The following is a 20,147-nucleotide window of genomic DNA, read 5'->3' as shown; positions in this document are numbered from 1 at the left end:
CCCATCACCCTACAAGACTTGTTATTACCTAATAAAAATCTTGCCCACCGAAGTCTTCTCATAAGTCTCGCACTAACTCTCGTTAGGTGTCATATTGAATGGACACCCGAAATCCATAATCCAATCGATTGTCGAACTATTAGTGGAGACAACGAGAACATTCGCACTTTGGTACCCATTCTCAACCTCTTGAGCAATCGTCGCTTCTCCGCTCTTCTTCCCATCGTTACTCAAATCTAGACAATCTCGCGTGCCCCTCCTAGTCACAATTGTAGCAATTAGTAGATTTCTTCCCGAGAGACTTTGAACGCCTCTTCTTCTTACTTTTATTATCTTTCATATCGGTTCTCCCTTGAACCAAGAGTCCATCTCCACTTACATTGATCTCTTCATTCTTCTTCTTTTGGTTATTTGATCTTAACGCACTCATCACATCATCGAGGGTAAGCTCCTCCCTCCCATGCTCGATTATGTCTATGAACGTCTCATATGACTTCGGTAAAGAATTCAAAAGCATCAACGCCTTATCCTCATCCTTGTATTTCTCCTCGATGTTTTCCACATCAAGGAGAATCTTGACATAATCGTCAATATGTGTCTGCAAGTCCTTCCCCTCATCCATTCTAAGCTTGAAGAATCTCTAATTGATGTAGATCTGATACGATAATGTGTTAGTCATATACAAAGACTACAACTCAAGATACACATTTGTTGATGTCGTGACACTAATAACCTCTCATAGCACTTTATCACTGAGACTAAGAATCAAGGTGTTATAGTCTCTTTCCAACACCTCCATCTTTTTCTACGCATCCATCGAGGCCAGTAATTGTGATTCCCCCTCGAGTGCTTTAACAACTCTCATGTTGCCTAAGAGTGCCCTCATCTTCATCTTCTATAACCTAAAGTCCTTCGTCCCATCAAATTTCTCGATATCAACCCTAAAAGTCGACCATATCTCAAAACTTCAAAATAATTAATCGAATCAAGAAAACTCACCAAAAAAATCGAATTGCGGCCGCCTTAGCCTTGCTTGGCTCTAATACTAGTTTGTGGTAAAACCTATCACCCTAAGAATGAAAACGGAATAATAGCAAACGTAGTGAAATGCAGAACAATAACATAAAAATAAGAAAGAACGAAAATAACGACAGAAGAATTTTACCCATGTTCGGACCAACAATGTCCTACGTCCTACTTTCGTATAATCGATTAATAGAGTTATAATAGGGATTACAAACTATAACTCTCTATGTTTGTTCTAGGTTTTTAGTTTCACCATCTTTTCTCGTTTACAATATATATATATATATATATATATATATATATATATATATATATATATATATATGCTTTAAGAATTTATAATTAGGGTAAAATCATGTGATATCTTTAACATTTCTACTATGATATGATATCGTGGTGATTTAGTTGACATTTTCATAATAATACGATTTGATTACATCATCATCATTATGTGATTCATTCATTTTTGAATCCAACAAATAAATCGCACATATCTTTCTTCCCATTTTTGTACCTAATATTGAGGTACACAAAATTGGGCCTCAAAACCCTAGGCCCAATTCTACACTACATACTTTTTTTGGGAATTAAAATACATCTTTTTTTTTGTTAACTTAATATTATTACATACTTTTTTTTCTTTTTTATGAAAAATATGATTATGAGGGAGATCATTTTCACTATTGATATTTAAATGGTAATATTGGACTTTTACCTTGTAAAACTTCAAAACAACATATTAGAAACTGTGAATAGAACTTTATTTTTAAATACATATTAAATTAATGTAATCCATAAGTTGATGCTTCCAAATTCCAAAGTCATAACTCATCTCTTGTTTAAACACTAATTAATATATATATATATATATATAATTATAATTATAATTATAATTATAATGTTTTTAAAACTTATCATGGGCTATGGGCTATGGCCCACCTCTGCCTCTGGTATTTGGATTGGCTTTAAAAAAATGGAAAATTAAGGTTAAAATTAGTGTATGAACGCGAGTTTGAAATTTTTTTTTTTAGAATTAAAGAAATAAATAGTAAATTAAATTAAAAAATAAAGAAATTAAGGAATATGTCATCTGTAGAAGTATTATTATTATTATTTGCCAGATTTATAAGTTTAAGCCCATCTCAATTATATTAAACCAATTACTCTTAAAAAGAAAACTTCATCAATATGATGCTTTTCTTTTACACATTTACTTCCATTCCATAATGGCAATAATTAGGATTAAAAAGAAAACTTCATCAATATGATGCTTTTCTTTTACACATTTACTTCCATTCCATAATGGCAATAATTAGGATTCATATAATCCATGAAGAAATCTATGACTTGAAGTTTCATTAGTAACTCTCGAAACTTGACTCCCAGTGGATTTAAGATAAATTATCAACTTGACTCCTAGCCCAGTATTATATTTAGTTATTTATTAAAATCTCCATTTGGAGGAGAATGTTAGTGAGATTATTTGGAAGATATAATTGTAAAGCATATATAGTTAGGTTTGAAATCTCGCATATCTTAATTAAATCTTGCGTCATGAGTTCAACACATTATTGCACTGATCGGGGTCACAATACCTCCGATGATTATACAAAGGATAAAATCTGCTTTCATAAGCCATATGTTTTCAAGGAAGTGTCATGGTGCATTCCTCTCTCGACCTCTTTAATTTGTACTAATTGTTTTTTATGCTTTCGAAGACATAAATGAAAGTAATTGCTTGCACTTTATTAAGGATAAGGATATAAAGAAACAAATAAGAATGTCAAATGAGAATGAAGATACTAACTACATCATACTCTATATCATACTTAGTAGCATAAATTTTAATCCAAATCTCACAATTTCATATATTAATTCTAAAGCGTTCAACACAGATTTCGGAAGAATTGTCGCAATTCAACCAACAAATGCAAAACACTTTTGTTTCAATTTCAATGCCCTTTCTAGCATATCTTTCTAATGGACTAAAACTAAAATTATATTAATAGTTTTCTTTTTACAAGTTTATGATCAAATATTGAAACACCTTTCCACTTGTTAGAATTAATGTTCAACACAAAGGGATGCTTGAATGATCCAAAAATGTAAAGTACTAACATGATATATGCACATATTCCTGCTTAGACTCTCAAGCCAGTTCTATGACATCATCTACCTTTTCAATTCTTAATAGACCAAGGATATCCAACTTAACAAAATTACAAAATTACAAAAAACAACCCCTAAAAAATAGTTCTTTCCCCAAAAAACAAATAAACAAAATCCCTTCCCCAATCAGTAAAATAGTATATCTCCATAAAGAAAATCATAATGTGAAGTGAATTTTTTTGCAAATTTCCAACAAAACACAAACAGAAGGAAGATAATAGTATAAAGGAAAAAGATACTGAGAGGGAGAAGAAGATGTAAGAAGAGAATGAGGGGAGAAGAAGATGCAAGAAGAGAACGAGAAAAAAAACCGAGACAAAAAGTAAGAAATATTTGACTACATAAATGATTTAGAGTATATGATAACAATATAACAAAAACTTTAACAATTCAATTCAGTTTCTATTCTTTTGTAATGAGATGTGATTTACTATGTAAAGATGTCCTTTTCCTATTCTATTAGGAACCAACTTAGAATGAAAGACTTAGCCCCATCCTATTCTTTCTTTCTTTTGTTGGATTTACTTGGTCTGGACTTATCAGACTCAACAGACTTTGAACAGTCTGTTGTTGAATCAGTTGGAGCTGTTGATGGTAAATTTTCATAACTCATTGTTGCATCCAAACTGCAAATTCGCCTGGAAAGTGAAGAAAGTGTGCCAATACTTGAAGCAGCAGATATAGATGACCAGTGCCACCATTCATTCTTCAAGTAATCTGCTTTGATCATCTGTTCAAGCATTACTGTTGCTTGGACCATCTGAGAATATCAAACAAATTACTTTCACTTATCTTTTGGAAGAATATAAAATAATATATATTATTAAGATCACATTTCATTTTGGATGGACTGATAAACAAAACATTTTCAAAATACCAAATACTAAGGGTATTTTCACAATTTGACACAAATAATCTACTTTCTCATCAATCAAGCCCCTCTAAAGAAGAACATCAAAAACAGGAACGAAGATAAACCTTACCTGGTACGTACTTTCGATCAAATCCCGAGTTAAAATACCCTAATTTTTGTTTTTTATAACATTTATAATATCAAATACTATGGGTATTAGTCATTTGAACCAAATAATCCAGTTTCTCCTCAAACAGGATTATATTCAAATAATGTGATTTGACCCAAATAAACCTAAATAAATACCTTAAAGAGCACCAAAAACAGGAATGAAGATAAAACTATTAAAACCTAACCTGATAGATTGAACTTGCTGATTTAACAAATGCTCTCCAGGTGGATCGTTTCTCAAAACTTGCCATTGAAGGCCTGATAGCTTCCTCAGGAAGAGCTGCATCCATATCAAGCAACTTGACCTTGAGATGCCTGAGAATATTAGAAACCCTGCCTACTAATTTTCTCAGTGCTGATTTAGGAATAATGCATCTCACATCAACCCTTTGACCGCCTTTGTTCCTTGTGGGTATCTCAGATCTTGGTGCCACATCAATTATGTTGGTACCTAGTGCTGAACCTTGTTTGGCAAGTCCTAAGTCATTTTCATCCCCTCTGGATGAAGAAGGTGGCAATTTCAATGAAGGGTCGCTCAAATATGGTGATTCATCATTGGCAACAAATTTTGGAATTCCACCACTGTCTTTAAATCCTAAGCCACTTACCAGTTCTTTAAGACAGTTTTGGGTGGTGAAGTTTCTACATATCTCCTTCAGATCAAATGGACAATCTGGATGACTTTGAAATTTCACTATCTCAGATTTTTCACTTTTTGAACCTTTGGAGATTTCCTTCTTCCCACGGCTTTTCTCAACTGGTTTTTCAACTTTCTTCCCTTTATCCTTGTGATCTTCTTTTGCCACAGATTCAGGTGAACTTCCACTGCATATCAATTCATGGTGCTTCTCTAATTCCCCTCTGTTAGGAAATGTCCTATGACATGATATGCAATGTGACCTAAATGGCCATATAAGTTCCAAACATACGCATCTGTACATTTTTTCCTCGCATTGTATATTCGAGAAAGGACCAACCTTACTTTCTAGAGAAGAAAGGGCTCTACTCTGCATGAAACTCGAGTGTTTCTCTATTCTGACATGGTTGTCACCAGCATGACTTGATTCCTTCAATTTATTTCTTTGCCATTGCAAAATAGATTCCTTTAACTCTCTCTCGCATAAACTGCCGTCTTCTAGCCATCCAAGAAGCTCTTTAATTTCAGCATCGTGATAACAAAACCAGGTGGCAGATACGCCACCAAGTTTTTTCATCGGAGTCTGCTCCTCGATGACTCTGTTAACAGCCACAAATGGGGGATTTCTTGGCCCACTAAAACCCCAGTATACTCGGTCAGAGGAATCCTTCCCTAAGCTTTCTTTCCGAACCGAAATGCTAAGAAGTTCAGATTCTATAAGTGCTATAGAATCCTCTATATCAGAAACTCCATTCTTCAGTGTGCTCATCTCAAGACTGGTCAAGACACTTCCATTAGCTTCGGAAACAGTTTGATGGCCATTTGCAAGAATATTAGGCACGGCCTTAAGAACCTGATTACTCTTAGAAACTGAACCTCTTAATCCCTCTGATACTCTAGTATCACCTCTAAGGATGTTTGATTCTTCTGTAGTGGATACTCCAACACTGGTTTGCATGGCATTCCCTCTAGCCAGTAAGTCTTCTTTCTTCCAGTCTAATGAAATACCACGCAACTTCTCCTGCAAGTCCGCAGATGTAGATGCACACTGCTCCAGGTGCTCACGCAATACACTCGTGTTCAAGGACTCGTCACATAGATACTTCAAAAGGAAGACCCTCTGCATCAATAACATAGTAACTAGTTAGACAGTCTTTCCCAGAAGAAATGAAGATCAAGAACCGTGATTAAAATTTCACATGAAAAAATGAGGTTATTTGAGTAAAAAAAATACATTTTTTCAAATACATGGTATTTTGGTTGATGATTTGACTATGTGATTGATGAGTAGATTGTTGATTGGAAAGTGAGTTATTTGAAAATAATCTCAGATAACCCACATAAAACAAGGCCTTATTATATACAAACTATGAAAGAGGCAGATTTCAAGAAACAATAATAACAATGGAAGTATCAACGAGGAAATAAGAATGTAATTGCAAACAGTAGAACTTATGCATGAACAACATAATTTATAACTAACCTCCTCCAAGCTCAATTCCCAGTAGTCCTTTGTCTCCATGGATTTTGCTAGCCCTGCGAGAGCTTTCAAAAAATCATATGTGGGACCTTGGGGAATCCTTTTCTGGCTGCAACTAACCATCTCAGAGTTATTATTTACAGCTCCTTGAGAATTGTTCTTTTTTGCAGCACACGATGGACAATACCAATTTCCATCTGGAATTCTTGCTAATGGAGGATTTAAACAGTAGGTATGATACTCAGAATCACAAGAATCACAGAGTAGAACGTTGTCATCGTCTTTGTCCACCCCGCATACCTTACAAAGTCCATCTTCCCAAGGCGCTTCAATTAGTGGGCTGTCAGAAGCATGCAAAAGCATGTCTTCTAATTCTGACGAGTGGCTTCCATCACTTGTAGCGTTCGTTCTGGGTTCTTCTATTTTCTGGACAAGAGCAAGCACCTGAAGAGCAAACAAATAAGTAAAACTCAAATACAGCCACAAAGGAAAAACTATAAAATTCTCAATTTGGGCATTGAATGTATTTCTTGGTCATTTGTGCATTTGTAAGAAAACCCCCACATGCATATACTCTGAAGAGATCAAAGTACCTCTTTCTGAAACATATCTGCAAACTTTTCAGACAATTTGTCTGCCAAGTGGATCAGATTGCGCTGATCAGCATATGCTTTGCGCACATTATACCAGACCTACACAAGAGAAGGCATTAATAAGTGTTCAGTCAAATGAATTCACATTGCAATTTGAGCATTATGGAAATAAGAAAATATATTGAAGAGAAACATACCGTCTGAACATCCTCAAGGAATGCTTCATGTGAACCATTATATACTCCTGTAGCCAACTTCATATCAACTGTCCGGAAGTCAATAGGCTGAGACACCATTGCTAGATATCCCAGGGTTCCTTCATCAACATTATCTGAAGGATTGACAAGTGTCGATCCCAACAGATTGCAGAAGACTTTTCCTTTATCTTCCCCAACGGCTTGCCTCAGCACATTTCGGCACTTTTTCATTATGAGATCTGATGTTGTAAGGACACTTTTGACCTTCTCTTTTTTTTCAGGCCTGATGGGCTGAATGCTTTTACTTCCAGAATCTGTTAGTAGGCTCACAATGATCCTCTGCGAGTAATCAAAAGAAACTGAATTTAAGCAAACCGAAAGGGAGACAAAATCCTCAAAGCTTTCTGTTTTTTAATCAAGTAGGGTTCATGAATGTTTCTAAGGAATGACTTAAGATCATCAGACATTATGAAATATAAATTATAACACATGGAGTTAGACACCAACACAATGTCACAAAATATGTTTGGATTCAAACTATTCATATTCCTTCTGCAAGTCAAATTTGTCAAGGAGACTCAAATACACGAAGAATTACCTTGGTTGGTCCAGATGCATTCCCCTTATAAATTTCTTTGCTAATTGAGTGTTCCATAATCTTCTTTGCCCACTCAGGAGGATTTTTCGACAAAGCTTCATTAACACACTTCCTAATTCTGGCACCAACATTTGTAGGCAGCTTTCGGACAGGTTCCAGTGCCTGCATCCATTCAGGCTCTTCTTCACTGGGACCCGCCACAGCAATAATTTGAGAAGCCCCAGAATCAGGCTCCTCATTACGAGAGACAACAAGATCAGTTTTCTTCATCAGGCCAAAGATCTTCTTTGTAGCTTCAGCAAGAAACTGATAATCACACAGAAAACAGTTCAGTGCAACATTATGCAAGACGTTCATAATGCTAATGAAAATCAACCAGCTAAAGGCAAAGTAATAGGTTATTCAACTAAAACCATATGAACTTAAAGACTATGCTGGCCTACCATTGTTGGAAAAGGTACCATTTACGGAAAGCCTAGTTGACAAATTCAAATCTCTCAAGTAACAACAGTATCGAATATTAAAGAAACTATGTTCCACTAAACATACCTTTGCCTCTGCCTCCATGCCTGCCACTCCAGTGAGAGAACCACAGAGAGTTCCACCATCACCCTGTAAGCAACGAAAAATCCTGCCACTCTCATGTTGAATGATCTCAGTTGAATCAAGGTTACCTTTTGTGAACAAAGTAAGCAAGATATAACGCCGTGCTAATTCAGGCCAAGTTATTTCATTGTTCTGCAATAGATCAAACTTTGCTTTCTTTAGATTGGATACATGGTCAGCATCTTTCTTTTTACCTCGTTTTGACTTATGCTCTCCTCCCTCAAAACTAGTATCCACATATGCCGACACTTTATCAAGGAGTTCACCTACAACTATTTTAAGCAAAGAGGAGTGGGCCTTTCTCAATGATATGCCAGTACACGCAGTAACATCAACATTTTGAATATCTTTCTCAACCTCATCTGCCATGTTGTGATCTGGCCATGGATTAACAAGTTCGTTTTCAAGTTCCTGGAAAGAAAACTGCTCCTCCAGGCCTAAAACCACGGTGAAATGGGACAAAAATTCCCAGGCCTAATCACATAAGCATATGATGAGTATACAATGATATAAACAATAAACATTTCCATATTCTTAAGTAGAAGAAGACTTAAATTACCTGCAGCACATCACCCATAAGATGCACCGGAAGCTTTGAACTCAGTGGCTTGCCTAAAGGGAAGCATTTCGTCCTGCTAGACTCCCCATGTGATGACGGCCTTCGACTGTTAGGTGTAAAAGTAATTGTCCTTTTAGCATGAAGAAATCCATTTCCAACTGTTTGAGACTTTGTATATTGACTCCGTTTACTAAGATGTATGTACTCAGAAAGGGAGTTGACCCCAGGAAGCTTCTCAAGGATCTCTTGTACAAATTCTGCATTAAATCCAAGTCTGTCCTCTTGTAACCACTTCCCCAAAGATGCAAATGCAATTTTAAACTCAGGCACAGACCGGATCACATGTGGGATTTCAACTAGTGATTTCCATGAATTACCAAACTTAGATAAGGAATAATCAATGCTCTCCGATGCTCTTGGGCTCACTAAATCCAGGCTATGGTTACAACAAAATTGAAGCATGCCTGTTTTCTCAAATGTCTCCTGGATTGCAAGCAATAAAGTTTGTAAAACAGTCTCCCAAGCCAATGATGCTGATCTCCCCTCTGAAGAAAATTCCTTAATAGAATCATGCAGCCTCAGATCATTGGATCCCATGCTAGGCTCAGGTGCCAAAAAACTCACCTTCTCAAAATCAATATCAGCCAGAGACGGCGAAGCCTCTTCTGAGAGAATCAACTCAAGGTTTGTACTCTCACAATCAACCATTTCATAAGCAGATAGACCATTTTCACATACTTTACCTTGTCCATCTTTTTGTTCTGGTTTATGCCTAGAAAGGATTGTTGAACCAATTGGAATGGAATATTTCGAACATGAATATCTCCATATCTTGAAAATGGGACCAGAATCACCCCCATCCAATATCTCACACAAAAAAAGTGATCCTGTAAGCTTATCATGCCAGCAAGATTTATAACCAATGGGCCAGATCTGGCTAGAACTGTGGTAAGATGGTCGAGGATCGACCTTCCCTGCAGACAGAACAAAAAAATCTTCGAACTGCAACGGACACCCATCCTGAACACAAGGCAAAGAAAAGTTATTAGAAATAGAAACTCTCATCAAATAGGAATCATGTAGACTTCAACTCTTCAAGCAGATGAACTATTGGGCTGTTTTCAAAGTTTTTCATGTTAAACATCATCCAGAAAAATCAACATTTGTTATGTTTGTCAAAACTCTTAAGTCTTATAGAGACAAAACAAAGGATAAAGGAAAATGTATCATTTACCTCAAAATGTTGAAAAGCAAAACCAACATTTGAGATGGAGCCAGCTCTGGTGCTCCCACCTGTCCTCTCTAATATATTTGAAAGATTAAACTCAATACCAGATGATTTGTCCATGTCAGAATCTAATTGCATAGAATCCGAACTTCCCCTGCAATTTTGGGATCTTGAAATCTTGCCAGATTTGGTTTGCCTTCGGTTATAATGTAACCCCCGCTGAAATGGTCCATATTTATCACTCCCTTCAAAACTTTCAAAAGAAGTCTTGTTGGAAATCAACCCAAGGTAACAGGCAACTTCAAACATTGATTCAAACCTACTTCCATCAGGAGCACAGTACACTGCATAAGCTTTAGGTTTCTTCTCATGGTGAATAAATTCTACATGCCAACCATTTCCAAGAGTTCCCCCTTTCTCATGTATATAATCTGCAAGATATTTAAAATGAAGTTCTCCAGGATCCTTGGAGGGATACCTTATAGGAAGAAAGGTCGTAGAATTTGCACTAAAACCTTCAACTCTAGTCAGTCCATTATGAACATCAGGTTGAAAGCCTGCCTTAAGACTATGTGAAACTTCATATGTTTTATTGAGAAATCCATTGTCCGTGCGCGGAAAATTTGCTTGTTGAATAGCGGCAGTTAATAATGACTGGGAAATAGTAGAAATGTTGGGCACAGGATGCAATCTGCAATGAAGGAAACATAACTGCTGAACAACCCAATTTCAAAGATTTAGGAGAAATTCCAAGCTGAAAAATGCATACAAGTTTCCTACTGTGATATGATACCAATCGCACTATAAAGTGTTTCTTCATATTTGAGCCCATTTTCTACAGTTGACGCAACACTGGCATTTGTTGTAGTTTTAATGAAAATATTTTTGTTTCAAAGAAAATATGATTGAACCAGTGCAGCAAAAATCAAGGAGGGTCAATTTATCCCACAAACATGACACTAGAAGCAGTTAACAGAATAAAGTATCAAGTGCACATTAAATCAGCTGAAGTAACCCCAAAAGGTTAAGTACAAGGTAATCACAGATTTAAATCATCAAGCATAATAGAGATGTAGAACCAAGTACAAATAGTGTACAGAAAACAATAGTAGAGCTTTACTTTGGCATCAAACCAGATTCATATAGTGCCAACTTCAGAAATCAAGTCCAATGAAGGAGAATTTATTTTACTTATAAGCAATTGAGGTAAGGGATTTGAAAGAATAACCTTCCAAATCGAATATTGGAAACAATATTTTTAGTGAATTTGTATGGGTGTCACTCATAAACTGCCAATTTATTATGAGAAACGCATACATCATTATTAGATATAACTCTGTGGCTACAGTCTCAATTTATTTGTTTGGTATAAAGTGGGGGATACATTCTCAATTAAGAAACAAATATATTTTTATTTGGTATAAAAGTGTGGTTGATTATATAGTTACTGGGAGATCTTATTGTGATGGCATATGCCAACATGACAAATGGTGTCTCAACTGCGTCTATATTTGGTTATCAAACAAATAGGGCCAGTGTATCAATGTGATGAACACCACACTAAGTCTCAACATTCAATTGAAAATAAATATTCTTCAAGACCTAAAAGGAAAGAAATGTGAATAATCATAACTATTCTAGTATGTGGACAATATTTATAGATATTCTACTTGGTTAGTTAAGCCGGTTATAATTAGAATAATAAGCTCCTCAACTATTAATGCATAGAACCATATCCTTTATAATGTACCATTTTAAGAATTAGATTTTGTTGGTACTAGTTTGGTTATGAAGCTTAATAATCAAGTTGTCCAATCTGTCAGCAAGGAGGTCCCTTTACCAGGGTAATCTAGAATAGAAACTTATAAGGAACAAAGATCAAATCACCCACTAAACTTGAGCGAAAAGTTCAAATAGCCTACTGAACTATCGAAACTCAAATAACTTATAGACTTACAAAAAAGACAAATAGCCTACTGAACTAATCATACTCTAATAACTCATTGACTTACAAAAGAGACACAAATAGTCCCTTCAATAAATAATTTAACATCATCCAAAATTCCTTCTTTTTCATTAGAGGTTTGGAAGCTTCATGGGTTACTAACAGAAGAAGAATGATAAACAGCATCGTAATCATTCAATCAAAAGGGCTATTTGACCCTTAATTATTTGAGCTAACCAAAAGTTCAATGGGCCACATTTTCCCACACTTGGAAATACTTTGGCATTGAATGATTGATACATGCGATCAACTATGGCTGAAATTTAGTCAAATCTAAGCAATTCTTTGATTGATAATTTGACATGAGAGGAGAATAGTAAATATCAAATGTTAGGTTAAAAGGTCAAAATATCAAGTAACATGGGAAAACCTACATACATGCATTTGAGAATATAAAATTTAGTATGACGTCCATAAGGATCGTATCAAATGAGAATATAAAAATCTAATGTATGAAATACAATTGACAAAACATGTACTTTTCCGCACTAAGATGCCGCACCTTATTTTGTTTGTCACCTGAAGATCTGATTATCAGTAATCTATTGTTAGTGAGGATCTAGACATCTCTGACAGGCTTCCTAAGTTACTCTAGGTTGATCAAATCAGGAAAAAAAAATTAGCCCCTTGTGAGCAAAACTTTATGAAAATATTCAAAGCTAGGTTAAAGCTCAAAGGCCAAAACAACCATTCCATTAGTTTGTCAATTATCAACTCAGTTTGTTTATGTCCCTATCATCTGGTTTCTGTAACGGAAATTCAAAGCTAGGTTAAAGCTCGATGGGCCTGATCTTGGTGGGCCTGACCTCGATGAGCCCACTAGACGGTGATCTTTTCCGTTCTATATATCTTTGCCACTATTTCTTTGTTTTGTATCATATGCTACATCAAAACTATGAGTCTAAACTCTAAGATGCGGTGAATTTTCTATACGATATGCTAAATAATTGATACTCTCTCTTTCTATATGTGAAGTCTGAAAACTGCATTTATCATTAAGTATCATTTAATACCACTAAATCAATAAATTATTGAAATGTCCTGAGCCAAAGGCTTCATACATGTCTAAGTGTCCTGCATATTTCAGTAATATGTGATTGTTCAAACCAGCTAGGCTTATTTGCCTTCTAATTAAGCTATCAATTGCAAATGGCAGTTTGGCGCAGAACACACGTAATTCCTCGATGATTTTTTGTTTTAAATTTACATACAACTAGAAATCATCAGCTTCCTGAATCCAAATAGGCCAACTTTCCAATCAACCAAGGGTAGGGGGCAGTTTTTGCATTGGAAGCAGTTTCAGCTCTTAACATATCTAGTTTTACCTGCTCTAGATTTATTACTCACATATCTGCATCTTTGAAGATCATAAAAACATGCCACTTAAAGATAAAATTAATAAATAAATTATTTTTAAATAGAAAGCTCTTCATGCAATAATGGAGTCTTTACTTAGAAATAGGTACACATGCAGAGTGAAATCAACGGCAGTGTATCTTTGTCAGAACAAAATCAGAGGGAACAAAGAAACTGACAGGATCAAGGAACAGACACAAATCGGGTTGGTTAAACAAATTGATAAGCTTTAGGCATGGAGATAAAACAACTGTGAGAAATTAACCTAATTCATTCATTCATTTAGCTAATTGAGTACATAGAGGAAAAGAAGAAGAACATACTTGATAGCCTTTTGCTCTCTTTCTCTATCTAGAGCTCCAATTCCAGTCCTCTGAACCTCCCCAAGAAAGCCTTCACCGTCTGCTTCACGTGGAGGCGATGCATTAATATCGAAATGCACAACCCCCCTTCTCATCCTCTTGTTAATGTTCTTCCCAAGCAGACACTTGAAGCAATCCAAATCTCCGCCATTATCAGCTGACAGACACCTCCTATGCGACTCTTCCCCACACCCGCGGCATGTCAACAACATGCCACCCTCATCAGCTGTTCCTGCATTACCACACGAACTGCAAACATTCACTCCAAACTCGCAAGAAAACCCTGCTCCGTGTTCTTTCCTTCCGGCGGAGGCGGCCTCGCGAGGAGAAGGAAGAGGAGCTTCGTTAAGATCGATCTGAAAAGGCTTAGGACGGGAACCAGGTCTCATATCGGAGTCGGGTTGATCCGATTCAGACATACCCATTGTTGAACAAAATGCTCCAAACTCAAATCGTTTCAATTCACGAACAGATGAAGGGCATTACATCCGAAACCGCACAGAATCGCGATATCGATGATCGGAGTTGGGGTTTTCCGATTGATAGAGGAGGAGAGTTGGGAATCAGCTCTACAAGCCGCCGACTGGTTCCGTTTCTACTGTGGACCGACTGAAAGTAGGGTAGCGATAAACAACGGCTCTACGTATATGTAGGGCGTAGATACATACATATATATATATATATAGATGTAGAGAGAGAAATAAGTAGATGTGACCAAAGAAGAGTTGAAAAATAAACTCTTTCGATGAGAGAGAGAGAGAGATGGTTTGGGGTTCTCAAAAGAGTTATGAAACCCTTGGGCCATTTGTCAATTGAAAGTAAAAAAATAAAATAAATTGGGTTATTTATTTATTTTTTAATTAAATCACCTATAATATTTTATATTAGTTCAATTATTTTTATAAATTATCTATAATGAACATAAAATAAGGTAATGATTGTATGTAATTATATTTTAATTTTTTTATTATATATAGAAACATGATATAATCGAAGAAAGTGTATGAAGTTTTATTAATAAGAACGCTCTCGAACAAATTTAATCACGATAAATCAAATCATAGGCAAAGAAAGCATAATAGTTTGATCTAATAAACTTTAAGTTACACATTTTTTAGATAAATGAATCGCAGCGAGTAAAAATCAACGTGGAAGGAAAGCGTTTAGAATGATAAGATTTCATATAATAATAATAATTGTCTTTGAAACAATTAGGAAGTTCGTTGGATGAAATAAAAGTTACGTTGTTGCTTGCGAGAACGTGCATGCATGAAGTTAGATGTTTGGGAAAGTATAAGTGATTGGGGAAATTTGTCGTAAATGTATTTATTTATAACAATAATTATATCGAAAGGGGCAAGAGGTGATCGTGTATGGAGTTCGGTTGGTTTCAAATTGAAAATCTTTCTAATGGCTTGTGAAGATGAGTTCCAACATTCAACGATTATGTATTGAAAATATAATTGAGTCGATTTTTTAAAATATTCAAATATAATTGGTTTGCTTTGAATAGTTGTTATATAAATTATTTATTGGTTATAATCATTTAATAATAATATTGGATATAATAATTCCAACTTAAAACAATTTTAGCAACAAACACTAACTTCAAATAATGTCTAACAACAAAATAGGTTTCAAATTTTGAGCGACGGTTTTGATTAAGATAAGCAAAAGGAAACGACAAAACAATTATTAAGGTAAGTAAGAAAGAAACGACAAAATATTAATTAACGTGGGTATAAAGAAACAAGTAACGTATTATGTTATTGTTCACTAGCAACAAAATAATTTAAACGAAAAAACTAAAATAATAGAGGATACACTTGAATAAAAGGTCAACCAAATAGTTTGGAATAAGGAAAACAGTCTAGCATCTTGCTCCTTATCTCAGACATAAACACAACGGGTAAGGAAAATGTTGTTAGACAGAGTGTTTTTTTTTCAGGGGTCGAGGTCGTATATGAGAAAAGAAATCTAAAGAATGCTATTTTTCTTCTTTGATTTGAATTCAAGCAAGTTGACTTCACTCCTTTTGGCTCGTCTTGTGGTCAGAACCGAGACATATAGTTTTGGTACAGAAAAGAAATGTCAGGACTCAACCGCCTTATCAGTAGATCTCCTATTAATATATTTTTACATCCCACAGCTTCGGTAGATCGTTTAGCCCTTAGCCGATACAAAACTATATTATAACACCCAATTTTTTTAGATAAAATCAGTTGACATTAATTATATCAATGTCATTATTATAAGGCCCATGAAAAAAAATTGACACTTTTATTGTCGTAATATAATAATATAGTTTAGTATGAAAAAAATTATATATATATATATATATATATATATTTCAAATAAAAAATAAATATAAATGAAATTAATAACAATATAATAAAATCCAATAAAAAATAATAAAAAGTCACTCATGTAATATATATATATATATATATATTAATATAATTTTTTTATTATTAAATTTTCTGTATTGTAAATTAATAAATATGTTTTAAGATAAAAAATTAAAAAATATATTATTTTAAATTGTATATCTAAATATATATTTAATTTTTTTTACATAAATAAATATATTTAAACTTGTTATGATAATTTTATTTCAATATTAAATTATTTATTATAGATAGAAATAATTTCACTTAGCTTTATATAAAATAAAATTTAATTAGACAAATTTAATTCAAATCATTGCCTTGTTCTAGCTCAATTGGATATCAAAGTTGTAAATTGATAAATGAGTAATTAGGGAGCAGAAATTTTTGGACATCGGAAAATGTAACGAATGTGTTTGAAGAATGATTAAAATTTACTGATTATGGGACAGGATGACGACTGTTACTGAACCAATTCCCAATATATTTTGTTTTTATTCTAATTCTCAAACTAATTTGATTGGTTCTTTTTTTCAAACTAATTTATTTTATTATTTAAATTCGATTTGATTATTATTTTTTTTAATTTATTAATTTATTTACCTTTAAAATTATTATTAAATATATATATATATATAAATTATTGTTTTTATTAAAAATATTTAAATTATAATTTTTTTAATTTGACTATTTATATTTTAATATATATATTTAAATTATTATTTATATATATTCTGATATATATTTTAAATTATTATTTTTATAAATTTAATTATTTGTATTTTAATATATATTTATATTTCAATTATTATTTTATATAATTTTTTTATTTTTTTAAATGCTACATTTAATATTAAATAAATGAGAATAGTTTAAATATAATGACAAAAATATTAAAACACGATAGTTTAAATTGGCAGTAAAAATATTACAAAAACACGATAGTTCAAAATGGCACAAAACAACGTCAAAACATAACAAGATTAAACATTTGAAAAATAATAATAAAACGTAAGGCACAAATATTAATTAATAAACAAATCTATTATAAAATTTAACGTTAATGATTTCAAAGATGTTTGAATTTTTTTTTTTTTAAAAATAAAAAAAAAACAACTAGATCAAACCTAACATATTGGAATGAATAACTCACTAAAAAATCATAATTTTTGGACGGTACGGTCAAAATGTCATATATGGTCAAAATGTCATACAATACTTATCGACCAACCATATTTTAAGCAAAATTGTCATTAATTAATTAAGATGATTATAATAATTTTTTTTTTTTATGAATTATTAAGTTGTTATATTGTTATGATTAAGATAATTTAAATTTATTAGATTTTATCAATTATTTATGAAAATAGTAAAGTAATTATTTATTATATCTAAATAATAATTGAAATATAAATATATATATATATATATATATTAAATTTTAAATAATTAAATTTATAAAATTAATAATTTTAAATATATATTTCAAAATATAAATAATTAAATTTATAAATAAAAATATAAATAATCAAATTTATAAACAATAATAATTTATATATATATATATATATATATATCAAAATATAAATAATTAATTTTATAAAAATAATAATTTAAATATATATATATATTTAAGAATAAATTTAATTTTAAATAAATAGATTTTAAAAAAATAAAAAATAAATAAAATAAATAAATTTAAATAATAGAACAAGTTAATTTAAAAAGTTGAACAAATAAGATTATCTAAAAATAGAAATTTATTCCTATTCTTTGGGCAAAACAAAGATTATTTATATCTTCTCAATGTTATTAAACTTTTGAAAAACTTCTTTCCACCCTTAGATCGGCGGGATAATTTAGACCAAATCTTTCATCTTTGTCTCTGTCTATTAATTTTTATATATATTCTGTTATTAAAGCTTTTTTAAAAACTCTTTCCATCCTGCAGATTATCTGCAGGATTAATTCAGACAAAATCTTTCATCTCTGTTCATCTGCAGGATTAATTCAGACAAAATCTTTCATCTCTGTCTGTCTATTAGTTTATATATGTTGGGTTAATTAATTTATATAAGAGAATAAAAAATTAAATGTAAAAAATATTTTTAATTATTTAAATATTTATATTTTTTTATGTTAATAATTAATTTATTTATTTTAAAAATGAATAATAATAGGGAATTTGATTAATAAAATATACCTTAGCAATAGACAATTTAAAGGAAGTGTCGGGAATAAGGCTCATTTAATAAAAATATATAAGATATTTAAATAAGTTTAAGATTTTAAAACATAATAGGTTGTAGTTGAGTGGTTAAAGATAAAAATTTATAATTTTCATTTTGTTGTCCATTCAAACTTCACCAAAAACAATTTTTTTATTAATTTTTAATACTAGACCTAGGACAATAATAAAAAATAAACTTTTATTTCTTTCGTGTGCTAGGGCAGCCCAAAACTTGGAGCCGGCTCTGTTTAAAGGGTAGACTAACACTTTATTGAAAATGTTTCAAAATGAATAGAATGTTGATGTTTTGTAATGCCTCACTAGTAAAAGAGACTATGTTAGGGAATAAAAAGAGAATCACTATGAAAAGATTGGTTTGTGGTACATTACATTAGATTATATCGTAAAGTTAAGTGTTTATGCTAATTATTTGAGTTTTAATTTTTTTTTTTGTAGGTGTGATTTCCGTGTTGATAAAATATGGGATGTTTGAGTTCATATGAACTATTTTATAGAAATAGTGCAAAAATATAAAGTGTGGTATCAAAGTATAACTAACCCTTATTATAATCATAATGTGATGATTTTAGTTTTCAAGCAAAATTATCATTCTATTGGTATATGAGATTCAACCACATGGAAAAATATTAAGAATGTTGTTTTATTTTGACGGATATTTTGAAAAATGTGAAAAGACAAAAAAAACAATTTTTTTTTTTAATTATGGATCTACTCCTATAAATTCAATGCGTAATCTGGGGAATTATACATTTGTGTATTGAGAAGACTATTCACTATTTCTTAAAACTCGATCTCCCTGGATAAACCATATATCCAAGAGAAACCATAAATTAGAATAGAAGATGAGAATTTGACTCCACAAGAAATTGAAAAAAACCCCTACTAAATTAACTTATTTTTTACCTATACCAATTGAAGTATTTAATTGTAATTGATTTTGATCGTTCAAGTGCTCAAATAATTGTAATTTAATATCAATAACTATATATTGAAAAGCTTAAAGGATTATCGGCATTCCCATGCAAAATAATATATTCTTATTAAAATTAGAGAGCACTAGTACATCTACTCACATAAAAAACAATTTGTTATTGAACTAAATGCGAACAAATCAATTAAAAAACTATTATAAATTGACTATTAAGGAAACTTTGTGATTATATTATTGGTTTGATTTGGTAAGAAGAGATATTTAGATGATATTTTAATTAAAAAATGAATATAAATGAAATTAATAATAATATAATAAAATCCAATAAAACATAATGAAAAGTCACTCATATAATTTTCTTATATACTAATATAATTTTTTTTACTAAACTTTCTGTATTGTTAATTAATAAATATTTTTTAAAATTATAAAATCTACATTTTCAATTGTATATCTAAATATATTTAATTTTTTTTGCATAAATAAATATATTTAAACTTGTTATGATATTTTTATTTAAATATTAAATTATTTAATGTTAGAAATAATTTCACTTAAATTTATATAAAAATAAAATTTAATTATACAAATTTATAAAACATTCAACGCATAACGCATTGTCCTGTTCTAGCTCAATTGGATATCAAAGTTTTAAATTTATAAATTTATAAATTAATAATAGTTAGGTAGTGGGATTTTTTTGAGAATGAGTTAGAAGTATGATTATAATTGGTTGGC

General features: G+C 31.9%; 1 protein-coding gene across 1 annotated transcript; it reads right to left on the bottom strand.

The window, feature by feature from the left end:
• Window positions 1-3,513: 3,513 nt before the first annotated feature.
• On the bottom strand, window positions 3,514-14,589 carry LOC124912678 (methyl-CpG-binding domain-containing protein 9). The gene is made up of 10 exons (XM_047453328.1): window positions 13,802-14,589; window positions 10,124-10,808; window positions 8,890-9,909; window positions 8,274-8,804; window positions 7,725-8,030; window positions 7,127-7,465; window positions 6,930-7,028; window positions 6,340-6,780; window positions 4,405-5,976; window positions 3,514-3,955 (listed from the first exon to the last, which is right to left on the bottom strand). Exons 1-10 carry the CDS (start codon window positions 14,263-14,265, stop codon window positions 3,692-3,694), a joined length of 5,721 nt encoding a protein of 1,906 aa, XP_047309284.1. The 5' UTR covers window positions 14,266-14,589; the 3' UTR covers window positions 3,514-3,691.
• Window positions 14,590-20,147: the final 5,558 nt, after the last annotated feature.

The sequence above is a fragment of the Impatiens glandulifera genome, chromosome 8 (assembly GCF_907164915.1).
Source record: "Impatiens glandulifera chromosome 8, dImpGla2.1, whole genome shotgun sequence".
NCBI classification, from domain to species: Eukaryota; Viridiplantae; Streptophyta; class Magnoliopsida; order Ericales; family Balsaminaceae; genus Impatiens; species Impatiens glandulifera.
The sequence above is the reverse complement of the archived record's forward strand: the minus strand, read 5'-3'. Positions and strand labels throughout refer to the sequence as shown.

What these genes read in the sequence shown, in the direction of transcription:
- LOC124912678 (XM_047453328.1), bottom strand. Translation starts at nt 14,265, where the DNA reads ATGGGTATGTCTGAATCGGATCAACCCGACTCCGATATGAGACCTGGT. An exon ending in ATGCATCTGGACCAACCAAG is followed by an intron (nt 7,466 to 7,724) that starts GTAATTCTTCGT and finishes GATTACTCGCAG; the next exon opens with AGGATCATTGTGAGCCTACT. An exon ending in CAGCAAGTTCAATCTATCAG is followed by an intron (nt 3,956 to 4,404) that starts GTTAGGTTTTAA and finishes TGATATTCTCAG; the next exon opens with ATGGTCCAAGCAACAGTAAT.